Source organism: Nesoenas mayeri (genome assembly GCF_963082525.1).
Source record: "Nesoenas mayeri genome assembly, chromosome: 1".
NCBI classification, from domain to species: domain Eukaryota; kingdom Metazoa; phylum Chordata; class Aves; order Columbiformes; family Columbidae; genus Nesoenas; species Nesoenas mayeri.
Window position 1 is genome coordinate 66,678,336 of NC_137541.1, and position 13,146 is coordinate 66,691,481.

Here is a 13,146-nt window from a genome sequence, read left to right on the forward strand (position 1 = left end):
TGGTGAAGCTTAGACATCTCATAATGTGTCATAACTCTAAAAGCTTTAGAGGCTAAAACAAATAAAAATCAAATACAGAAAGCAGCATGTCTTAGTACGCATGAGATGATTTCAAAGTCTGTTCTGATGTGCATAGTCATGTGAAATAACAGGTCTTCACAGCAAAATTGCAAGTATCTTTTTGGATAAGGGCATACAGGTCTGGAAACACGTACTCACGCTTCTTTGATGCCATAATAGTATTTAACAGTCACCAGCACAAGTTTTGTAAACAACTTACTATGAGTAAAACTGTTCTTTTTCAAAACACATAGGGATGATGAAATTATTAGGTTGTTACCATTTAGCAATGTCTGTTAGCAATTAGCAGAGAGAAAAACAATTCTGTACCCAGCAGTTTTCAGCAAAAGAAGTTTCCAGCTTCCTCCAGAATAATAACTTAAAATAAAACACCTAGAAATGATTCTTTTTTATATTTGTTCAATGAAATAAGAAACTCTGGTTGCTTTGTATTTATTTTCAAGCCTGTGCAAAGTTAGACACCAGTTCTATAAGGCATAAAGTCTTTTTTTGATGAAGAGATTCTTGCATCTGAGGGAGACTTACGTGGTCACAGAGGAAAATCTGGGAACAAGGGATTCCTCCGTTTCCCCAAGTCACAGAGAGGAAAAAGGGGAGACAGAACAGAATAAAAGGAAATAGGGAAAGGATGGAAGCAGATGGAAAACACAGGGTTTGTACAGACTACATGTGCTTGCATCAAGGGGAAGAGAGTTTCCAGATCCTATTCCACCACCACTACTAGACTTTGATAACAATCTCCAACTGCAAGCCAAGTTTTGCCTGTTAATTTATGAATAACAGACTCAGGTAGGAAATCGATTCTCTGGTTCTACTCCAACCTTTAGAGCTAGAATAGGGGATTAGATAATATTCATCAGTTTAGGAAGTGTCTTTTGAGAAGTTTGTTTAGCAGAGAAAGGACACAACAGTCCTGTTTCCTATTCATCTGACATCAAGAAATATGCAGAGAAGACACAAAAAGTAAAAACACTGCCTAGGTGATATCCACAGAAGGTCACAACTCAGAGTGATGAACAGCTCATATCAAGGCAATTTGCTGAGATCAGTGAAATAAATCCCTTCCTCTTTTTGGAGCTCACCCATCTCATTTGGTGTATGCCATCCTGAATGAAGTGAAAGGCCCTTGATTAGTGGTCTGGAGCATCTTAGGAGAAGAGACTGAGAAAGACTGAGAACTAGGTCTGTTCAGCTTGGAGAAGGCTAAGAGGGGATCTTATAAATGCCTACAAAAATCCCAAGCGTGCGTGTCAAGAGGATGGGACCAGACCCCTTTCAGTGGTGCCCAATGACAGGATGAGGGGCAACAGGCACAGACTGAAGCACAGAAGGTTCCATCTGAATATGAGGAGAAACTTCTTTACCTTGAGGGTGCCAGAGCACTGGGACAGGCTGCCCAGAGAGGTTGTGGAGTCTCCTTCTCTGGATGCATTCCAGTGCAATCTGCTCTAGGTGAACCTGCTTTAGCACAGGGGTTGGATTAGATGATCTCCAGAGGTCCCTTCCAACCCCAAACATTCTGTGATCTCTCTTACTTGCATTGTTATGTCCTTCTCTACTTTGCAGTTTTCATTTCTTATCACTCCCGAAGTGCTAATAGTAGAGTGCAGTATTTCTTTTGCTTGGCAGATATACCTGCGTCCCACACCCTATCATCTTGGGACAGGGAACTATCCTGCCTTCTCCAGGACAGGGAGCACAGCCCCTACAGCAAGTTCTTTGTGCTCAGAGTGAAATCTCTAGTTTATACACAGGACATTTTCCAAGAGAAACTGCACAGAGAGGATAATCCCAAGGTAAAGTGGCCCCTATGGCTTCTATTGCAACTGCTGCCTCCTAACAACTGCTTAGCTGGATTTGGCATGGGTCTGTGTCTCACACTTAACCTTCCCCCTGAGTGCAGAGGGCAACTAAGTTGAGTTCAAAGACTCTGGATCCAACTCCTTGTTCTGGCAGCTTCTGCCAGGGGTCCTTGGCCAAGTCCCTGCACAGGACAAGTAACTGCAGCAGGGACCTGCTCTGACCTGGCTCAGCGTTCTGCTGCACGAGTGCCGTGTTTCAGCCACGCTTTACAAAGGTCTGGAAACATGCCCAAGGCTTGCAAGGTACAGTGTAATGCTTAAAATGCAAACCCTGAGAGATTCCTGCATACTTACAAATCTCTGTTTTGTGCTAGAGATGGAAATGGTTTCAGCATTTGATGTCAACTTACCACGTTTTTCTAAAAGAAGACAAAATTTTACAAATTTTTGTCTTGATGTCAATTCTCCATAATACAATAACAGGACAACAATCAATCAGCCCGGTATTACAACAGATACTGTGCCCACAGAAATATCATTCCCAAAGAGCTTTAAGTCCAAAACCAGGCAGTGACTGAGAAAACAAAACAAAATAATTCTTCTCCTTTCATTTTACAGATTTGGTATAGAAGTGCTGAGATGTTAAGCAATTCACAAAGCTCAACATAAAAACTGCTTTTCCTGCTACAAAGGAGTCTGATATCTCAGAATCCTTCCCATGCTGCAGCAAAGCAAAACCAAGGTCCTTTGAGAAGGGAAAGGGACATCAATATTACCCCTGTCCAGAACAGCTAAGACCTTCCTCATTCAGGAGCTACAAAACAGGTTCAAATCTTTGGCTATAATCAAAGAGAAGATAATTTCACCTGGGACCCTCTCAGCAAACACCCAGACACAGGATTTTTCAGCATAAGGCATGTGTAAGAGCACACAAACACTCATTCAAACCAGAAGCTGAGTTCTTGCTGTGATCAGTACAGTGTTATTGAAGTCCCAGCCTTACTGGTGAACAAACAATACAGCGGTTTTCCAGCTCTCTGTTCCAGTAACCTACCCAAAGGTAACACAGAAACCTACTGCAGAGCCGGAGTCTCACCCTGGACCTTCTATATCCTCTATAGTGCTTTAAAAACAGACAATGCTTCCTCTTTCTATTCCTTTTTAAGTCTCACTTTTCATAAAATTTGAAAGCATTGGAAAAGATGGGTTACCTGGACACCACTTCCTTTCCTCTACTGCTTTTTGAACATGCATAAAGTATAACCACAGCTTTACAAAGCCACCTTTTAAATATGTATCCTGGAAGATGACAATCAGATGATGTTCTCAGGGACGACCTTATCAAAAGGAACAAATAAATTCTAAGCAATAGTTTTAAATCAAACAAAGCCAACAACAGAGGAAAAAAATTAAGGAAAAAAACCAATGAACCTTACAGAGTAAGAATCAGTGAATCAGTGGGAAACACCTGAACCAGCTTTAAAACATTTTTGTGACTAATAGCTTTTCTATATATTCCCTCTTCACTCAAAGTATTAGAAGCAATTGCTGTTCAACAGCTACTATTGGATTAGCTGAGCCAGGTATACTGGAAAAACTGGCAAATAAAAATTAATATTATGCTTTGAGCACTGAGCGTGAGTCAGGAATGGCACACAATGGTTATGAGAGCTGTCTAGGGGCTCGGTACCTTCAGATCTGTAGTGTTTATATACAGCATACTGCAGATCAAAAAGGAAATCTGAAATTCACATCTGAGACAAAAATTGTTTACGAAAGCAAAGGTTTGCGAATCAGATCTCAACAGTTCCACAGAAGCAACGCACATAAGTGTCACAGACTTCAAAGCACCCTGGAAGCTTCCATCTTTCATCTGGTTTGTGTACCGGCAGCTGTGATGACTGACAAGTCGGGCCAGGTGATTTTCAAGAGAAGTTCAGCCAAAAATGCACAAAAGTGCTTCAGGAAATGTTTATTTCCCATAGTAATCACCTCACATCAGTGCTGCCTTCAGCGAACTTGGACAGGTTGGTGACACAGGGCCATAAACAGCAGACTGTCCTGCAGAATGACCCGCAGCATCTCAGTGCCCTTTATTCTGATGGAAGAGGGCATCTACCAGTCAGTGACACAGGACATGAGTTACAAGACAAAAACAGAGCAGCGATTTATGCAAATCTGAAAATACATCTTTTCTTACACTGGATGAAAAAGATGAGCCTGCAACTAATTGCCTGAACTAAGAATTAGCCTGGGGGTCAGCTCTGCCCCAAGGGAAACATCCTGAGGCTGAAATTCACTCAGGCCAATTCTTCACATTTTTCCTGGTTGGCAAACGCTTAATGGAAAAAAAAAAAATCACTTCCACTTCAATAAATTTCCATTTATACAATTTATCTGTGTCACAGCCTGCCATCAGTGGTTCAGCATGAATTAGTTTCTGATTAAGAGCCACCTTAATTATTTCACAGGAAAACTTGAACTAGCCCCCATTGCCAGCATGGTTAAGCTTTCAAGAGCAGCGCAAAAGTCTGTGCCAAGCTGACAAGGTGGCAGCAGAACTCATGAAGATGCCCCTAATGACACAGGGAGCTCTGAAGGGGGAGAGCAGCCTCCTGGGTGGGCAGCCAGGAGTACACAGACTCCAGCAGGCAACAGCTTTGCTCAAGATCACTTTGGCTGCCATGTTGTTTATCTGGTGTTCGCCATAGTTAGAAGGTAAAAGCCTTATTTAACTTCTTCTCCCCTCTTCCCCCCCCACATCATTCTTAAAAGCTAAATATGTTTTATAATGAAAGATCATAGGTTCTAATTTAAAAAAGCAGAGAGGTGATGGAGCGTGTGATTGCACGTGTGCATAGTATTAAAAGTGGTTGCTAAATCTTCCTCTACATGTCACTATTAATACAAACTGGAGTGGAGCTGTGGTACAGACCTGTACTAGCTCCTTCTCCTTGTTTCCAGCTGCTTCAAAAACTTGACTTTTCAGGCTGTATTGACTTCAGCTAACAAAATTGAGCATCCTTTAAATTAAAAATGGATCCGTTTTTTTATCTAAGTTAAAAACCAAGAAGATACTTGATTCTTTGATTGTGATTCTATCCAATTACTTTTGTCCTTTCCAGGGGAACAAAGACTGCAGTCTCCTCTGGCTATGGTGCCGTTGAGGCCATAAACTTGGGTCTCTATCACAGCACAGACACATTTTTTCCCTGTGTAAACTGTTCACCATTAGCTCTGCAATAGCTTCCCATCGGTTTTGATGAATACCCTTGCGGAGTGCAACTATTTAAATAATGAGCAGAGAAGAGCAAAGGTTTTCTTTGTAAATCTTTGGTGTAAAAAGGCTTCAAAAGGCAAATGCATCATGCATGTATTCTTTTTAAAACATGTCCCCCAAAACAGACTTCGCAAGAAAGATCTTTCAGACACCACCTTTTTATAAGAAATGACTATATATATATATATATATACATATATATGCATAGTCATTTGTATTATAATTTCTAAGACTGAAAAAAAAATGCGAAGATTATTTCAATCTTTGAGAAGCAATTACTCAAGCCCTTTGAAAAACAACTTGGGAAATGCTCAAAATTATAATGAGTAGAAATAGCCTAAGCTCTAAGAAGTTTATCTTTGTCTCATCCGCACGTTCCCTCTCATGTTTAAATCCCTAGAAAGGCAGACATACAAAATGGATTGCTGAGGTTTCCGCAGAGCCCATAGTTTAATTCATCTCTTTCCAGCAGACATCTCATGCCAGTGACGTTTTGTTACCGATCCTTGGGAAATTCTAGCAGCTATTGCAGTGTTATTAACTTGGACACTGCTGGGAGCCTGGACATTCACAATACCCTTACATCTTCACTGTTGCATGGGAGAGCTGTGCTCTGAACATAATAAAGGGCACTTGCAAGAGTATTAATTTCTACAATTGAATACACTTAACAGAACTACAACAGCAAATCTGTTTCATAAATGCAAGTCTGTAAGCTCCAAGCTTACACAATGTTAGATGTGTGCTACACTGTGTGCCTTGTTTAGTGATAACAAGTATGACACTGTATCAGGTTTTTTTTTTCCTTTATTGGAAGTCTGGTAGTTCTTATGCCCTTCCTTTGAAAGTCACAGGAACACATCATAATCCAAGCTTTGATTTTTTAGAGGGCCAGGTTTATAAGGCTGAAACCCAAAGACTGCACCCTGAAGAATTGCAGGCAAAAAAAAAAATCTAATCCCTTCTCTTGGTTTTCAAAGTCCCATTGTTAAAATTTGGCCCTTTTCAAACTTAAAAGCATCCTCTAATTGCAGGAAGATGTAACCTGAAGCCACGGGAGTTCTGCTTCCAGTGCTTTCAGCTACAGCTTTCTGTACCACTTTTGCAGGCCAGTGTCAGCACTTCGAGCAGTCTCTTACATCTGCCCACCGATAGCGACCTTGATTAACTCCCTGGAACTCCATGCTGTCTAGATTAACATTAAGGATTTGTCTTTTTGTTCTTGCTATTCAGGGCACAAGCACAGGTCTCTGGCAGCTCCCGAGCTGTACTCACTTTGTTCTGCATTTTGCCCTAATGCTGGCCCAGCACCGTTTGCTGCTCCGAAGCTACACAGACGTTTCACATCTTCAGACTGAAATGCTTTGGTCATAGTGGCTTTTGCCTCAAAAGGACATAATTATCCACACCAGCAGTTCCCAGACTCTGGTTTGTTAAGCCACAGTGATAGCTTCTTAGCGCCAGGCTGCTTTAAAGTTTAAACCATAAACTTGAGAGAAATTGAGGATTAAGGAAGTTGCCTGCAGTCCAAAATGTTTGGGAATGAAAGAGCTTAAAAAGTGAGCTCAAAAAATGAGCTCACCATTCTTTCACATCAGTCCCTCCACCAATCTGCTTGAGCCTCCACCACTCTGCTTGACCACCACAGCTGCAAAGTGAAGTTACAGCCCACTGCAATCCCTTCATTTTCCCAAGGGATGGGACACCATGAGCAGAGCAACTAGATACCCAAAGTTGACAGCCGCAGCCATGGTACAAACAGCTACCAATTGGCCCTGTCTCCATCCCTGAGCTGTGCCAGACACTCTCATATCATGCTGGGAACACATCCAGGGCAAGCTGGGTAAAGTCACCCAACACCCTCACCCCTTCATTTAGTGGGATGCCTTTGTTCAGGCTGCTGGAAACATTATGCCTCAGCTACAGGGTCAAAAATAAACTTTTTCATCATCAGCTCCTGGTTCACTAGAGAAAAAACACTCCAGAAGAGCCAATACAGTTCTCTGTGCAACCTTCCTGCCAGCCCTTCGCTGCTGTTATCACCAACTAGGTGCAACTGTACTTGAGCAGCATCCTTTGGCCAGGCAGCCCACTGCCTATGCTGGCATATACAGTTTGGGACTAGAGCTGTTCGGCCGGTTGTTTCCCATGTTTGCAGTCTTCAGAGCCCTCCTGCTCCTTCTTGGCCACAAAAAGTAATCTGCCCTTAGTGGTCACGTGTTTAGTGAGAAGTTTCAGGTTCTCAGCATATGGCCAGCAGGTTCATTGTATGGTCAGGGTTATGCAACAATTTATATTTTTTTCACTTAGCCTTCCAAAATAATTCTTTATTTTTAAAAAATAACAGAAGTTTTGGCAAGTTTGACTGAAAAGTTTCCTTCCAGCAAGGCTAGGAGAATCACAAAGAAATCTCCAGCTTTCGTTTTCCTATGTGCTATTAGCAACACTCTCTCCGAAACAGTTTGGTGAACTGAGGTAGGTTTTGGTCCAGTGCTCTACTTTCTTGACTGCGGTAGCATTTCAGTGAATTCTGACTTTGGGTTCATAATGCTATCTTGCTTGAAACTGCAACTCATGGGTACAAGATCATCTTCTAATCTCTTGTTGAGTTCAGGAAGGCTGCAGCAAGGCCAGCCCGCTGGAAACACCGTCTAGCAAGTCCATCCTCTTTCAAGCAGAAAGGGGAGGAAGGGCAAATTTGCAAAATTATTCTCTCATTCATTACTTTGGAACAAGAGACACATAAGCCAACAACTCCTTTTCATCTTTTGCCTTGAAAGAACTTGGTAATTAAGAAAGCATTTCTCCCTGATGGGTCTCAAAGCTTAGAGAGGAGACTTCAGTGCAATCTAGTCCTGTTATATCTCAAATAGGAAAAGAGCTGCTTTGTTTTGTTTTCCTCTTTCAGGAATCGCAAGACTGACATTTAAAAGAAGCCACAGTGCACAGCTAGCCAAGCACTCAGCTATCAGGATATGCCAAAACAGAGGCTTTGCACTTGACCTCCACTCCACATTCCTCACCTCTGGGAACCGGCATTATGATGCTATTTACATAATCACAGTATTTCCCTAATACAACTGTATGCTTTTCCCTGTGCACCATCAAGTTCTGTCTCTATTAGATAGAGATGTAAAGGTTATGTCAAGGACATCCCCAGATTCACCAGTAATAGAGGGGGGGAAAAAAATTTAAATCTAAATTTTGGAGGGTGGGGAGGATTAATCCTCACCATATTATTTTTTCTTAAAAAACCAAACCAAACCAACCAAACAAACAATACCATACACAGTGAAAACTAACAAACAAAACTACCAACAAATAAAACCCAACAAGTAACCCTTAAATTATAGCCAGGAACTGGAAGAAAAGCACTTATTTATATAACTTCTGGTGGCACTGAAAATTGAGTCAAAATTATTTAGTGCATGTTTTGTATCTGTCTTGAGGACTACTGCACAAGTAATGTATCTGCAGGCTGTTCTTCATCTGCACAAAATATTACTAAAATGTAATCTGACAAGCAGATTTTTCCTAATGCTACCAGCTTACATGAAAAACTCAATTTTCAGTGAGTCTACAACCAGTGTGGGAATGAGAGGGGATGGAGAGGTATGTCAGTGGTGTTCTAGCTTTATGTCCAGACCCAGTGTCAAGAAGCAAAGGCGGCATGATTCAAACTGAGGAAGAAAGGGGTAAGCACACATACCCAGAAGCAGAAGGGAGAGGAAAAGCGGCCTAATCAAAACTAACAGCGGGATTTCTGCTCATACTTCAAACTGGGAGCAGAAGAAGCCCTTCATTTGCAGTTCCTGAAAGCAAACCCCTGGAGTCCATGTAGAGAAGTGCTCTGCAAAGAACTGACAATCCTTTGAATTCAGTCATTTTCAGAAGTACCAGCCTCTTTCCACTCCCCCCGCCCCGAACATTTTTCTCATTCTCAGTCACTTATTCATTAGTATTACTATTACACACTTAACTGACCTTTTCTTTTATATGACAAACCCAAGTGTTCATTTTTGAAGCCTGTGGTTCATTACCTGTACTCATTTTAGATGACTTCCCATACTCTCCCCTCCTCTCCGTTTCAAGGTGTCTGATTTTTGAGATGTTGCTTGAAACACATCTCTTGAGAAGTCCAGGTATTCACCATCTTCTCTACTTTTTGTTAAAAGGTATGTGTACCTTCTGGCTTCACATTCTTCACTTTAGTCTGATGAAACCACCCTCCAAACTTTTTCCCTGAGGTACATGTCAGCATTACAGAAGCCACTTGTGAACCCAAATAATTTCAACAGACATCCAGCGAGGCTTAAAGGAACCTCCAAAAAGTTTAGACAACCCCCTGAAAGATAGCAGGAAACTAGAACTGGACTTGTTCAGGCACTCAGATGCACTGCAACAGCAGCAACATATACCTTTTGGTACCCAAATACCACCAGGGCCAGACTCACAGCAACCAGCATCATACAGGACACTGTACCAGGGGTGTCAAACCTCAAGAGTGTGCCCAGTGCTACGTCAAGACTCCCAAAACTTGCAGGAGATTATCACACTATTGCAGAAAGACACAAGCAGAAGAGAAAAGGTACAGGCTAGATTTTCAAAAGCTTGCTGGCATACTTCAACATAGACAGGCCCTGTGCAAGCATCCTCTGGAAATGTAGCCAGCCTTTGCCAAGTGCAGCCTTCAGTGCCTCAAGAAGTATCAGCATTCGTGTGAGAAAAGTTCTCAAAGACCTTAAGTAGGGCTACAAAGGGATGCCCTGTCACTCCACTTGGTTACAACCCAGCATTAAAACTTTAGCTAAAAAACTCTCAGTGCTCTAACCAGAACCTATCCATCATATGGGAGGCAGGATTTCAATAAGCTGCTGAAATTCAAAAAAGAAAGAAGCAAGAGTGTTTTCTGCAAAACGTATTACTTTGTGCTGGTATTTTTGCAGAAGATAGGATTAGTTTCTTGCTGCCTTGCAGTATGATCAAGGGCAATGTAAGGATAATAATTAAGTGAATTCTATTACTAGCTGTCATAAGTGATAAATATAATGCATAATTAAACAAGCGGCATCTAGACTGCCTGGAGGAAAATTTATTTAGTTCTTTCATTAGGACAGACTGATTTCTCTCACATTTTTGCATTGCGTTCTCATGTTTCACAAATCCGCTGAAAATCAACAGCTTTACATTAGTTTCTGTGGCTGCAGCTGCCCAGGAACCACCTGCTGGGAACAGACCCCATGTGCATGACCAGATCAGCACCCACCTTGTGAGTACAGAAGGATCTGCATCTCCAGAAGAACGCAGGTGAAAACCTGGACCAGGTTCTCCAGGCCCAGCAGCTCAAAGACCTCTCGCAGTGGGTAGTCAGAGAGCGGCAGCTCGTTGGGCCCAGGTCTCTGGCAAATGATGGGCTCGTAAACTCCATAAAACTTCAGTGACCTCCCCGGGGGCGGCAGGGGCACCTCGTAAAGGATGTTGTGGATGTAGCTCTCCAGGGGCAGAGGTGGTGGCTGCTGGGAGGTCACCGCCTTATAGAGTTGGATCAGAAACTTCTTGCAGGCTTGCATGAAGGGCAGAGGGGTGATGAGACAGATGCACTTGGAGACGTACAGCGTGTCTCTGCTGATGTCGTAGGAGTTGTACCTCTGGAGCTTGGCGAGGGACGTGGCATCTCCCTCGTCAATGCTGCTGGCCAGGGAGTCCATGCTGCACGAGGAGGAGGCGCAGACGCTGCTGTATTGCTCCGCGTTGTGCATCTGGTAGAGGGTTTGCATGGCTGTGCAGATCTGCTTGCTCGTGACCTCCTCGTAGAACGTGAGCACGAACCCGTACGTACGAGAGCCATCTTCTCTGGTGATGATGAACGAATGGAGCTGTGGATCTCTGTTATCTGCCTGTGTCCTGAACGACAGCCCTTTGGGCATACACAGCTAAGAAAAGAAAAGAAATATATACAGTGAACTAAGCTGCAATTCTATTTTGTTACTTCTGCTTCACAGGCACATTCTTTTCTTGCACCACATCATAACGAGCCAGTTGTCACTAAATATAACTCCCCTGAAAAGTAACCAAAACCAAACAGCTTAAAACTGATGCTACTTGAGAGTTAGGCATGACTGAAGAAAGGAAAACACCCTCAAAAATCACCAATCTATTAAGTCATTATGACTTATTTTCATTACTTTGTAAATTTATTTTCACTTTGTGAGCCTTTGTCTCATTTACTTAAACGTCACATAAAGACATCTGCTTTTGTTGCCATTTGCATATATCATTCCCACAGTAATCTAAAATCAGAGTGCCAAGGGAGCATCTTTTACCATTGAATTAAAATTACAGACTTCCTGAAATTCTTTGATCTTCCCTAATTTTCTTAAAAGAAAGCAAAACAATTGATTGACAGCTATTAAATTGACTTACATTGGAAGAAGGGCGGGGGGGTGGGGAGAGGCAGGGATGTGCATGGAACCACCCAAAAATCTATGAAAGCTTCATTTTTTATTTACCACTCTGCAAAGTCTTTTGCAGTGATTCCACTGCACTGGGTGTTTATCTGAAACATAGCACTAGTGATAACTCGAGGCATTTTTCCAGGCATTCCTCAGGAATTCTTTCAGCCTTCCAATACAAAATAACAAACATCCAGCCAAACTTGTTTGAATGCGCATCAGCATGAAACTCCTTATGTTCTATCTACATCAGTTTGTTAATAAACAAAGAATAAAGATTCCTCTGTACCTTCCATCTGAAGAAATAAAATGAAAGAAGAGAGGGAGACCCTTCAAAGTGTTCCTCCTGTTCCAAAAGGCAACACGAGAAGGCGACTTTCCCAAGGGATGTGAACATGGACACAACTGAGTGCACCCCCTAATGTCTCACCTTGACCAGAAGTAAGTTCTTCTGATGGTGGAAGAGGTAAAGTGAAATAATTATATATTTTCATCCTATGCTGAACTTCACCAGTGCATCTTGCAGAGACCACTCAACAACCTGATAAAGCTGCTACCTGCCTGGCTGGGATTTAGGCAAGTGGTCCAGATCACTCCACAACATGCTAGCAAGCCCCTAAGTTGTCATCTAGGACAGCTCTTACGTATTCCTCTAAAAGGTAATGTATAGGAAAATAAGTAGCTTGGAGCTGGTAGAATTTAATTCAGTTGATGAGCTTTGCTGACATAAACCCTGAAATTGCAGCTTAAATCATTTTTGAACAGCAGCTTCATTTTCATTCAAAAGATTTACATTTTTTTTTTTTTTATTGAGGCATTAACAGCAGTGCCATAGTTAAGGCTTCTCCAATAAAGCAGTAGTAAAAAATCCTTCTCATGCTTTATTTAAATTTATTCTGCACAACAATTATCTCTTAAGTTCATTTTTTTGCAGGCTTGCTTAATAAAAAAATACTTCTAGAATATGGGCATTCAATGGCAGCTAGAGCCTTATCAAATCCAATCAGGCCAAAATCATAGGTTTTAATCAAAGATTATACTTTTTTCACTCTACAGAAAAAGCAAATGATATCTACTGGTGCAATCAGGAACAGACAAGCATCAAGGAAATTCAGACCAGCTGAGATAATTTCAGAAGGCTATATTAAATGAATTTCCTCCAAGTCTCAATTATCATTCTCTTGTCTTTTATATACTTAGTATACACACACACAACAGGACACCCATCTTAAGTTTCAGCCACGGCCCAGCATATACAGAATATTGACATTTTAAGACCCTGGCACAGAGAACTGCCACTGTTGTTAGACCTACAGGAGGACATGAGAAAAAGCAAGGAAAGAAAGAAGATGGGAAAACACAGAGGCAGGGAAGAATGACCAAGAATCACTTAAGAAGCTAAGATCAAAAGGAAGGGCCTGTGCTCATTTTCCAGCAATACAGAAAGCTTCAAATTTGCAGTTAATGCATGAAAACTTTCATCTTAGTGCCTTGGACATCAATCACTTCCCATCTCATCCGTGCTTGTCAC

General features: G+C 41.8%; 1 protein-coding gene across 4 annotated transcripts in view; it reads right to left on the reverse strand.

The window, feature by feature from the left end:
- Positions 1-13,146, reverse strand: part of DENND5B (DENN domain containing 5B) — a gene marked incomplete at both ends in the record, with an annotated part of 115,189 nt that overhangs the window by 44,491 nt on the left and 57,552 nt on the right. For all 4 annotated transcript variants that reach the window (XM_080352453.1, XM_080352452.1, XM_080352451.1 and 1 more), the window contains one exon: positions 10,430-11,096. In XM_080352453.1, the coding sequence (XP_080208579.1) occupies positions 10,430-11,096 (667 nt within the window). The remainder of the gene's footprint in view (positions 1-10,429; positions 11,097-13,146) is intronic.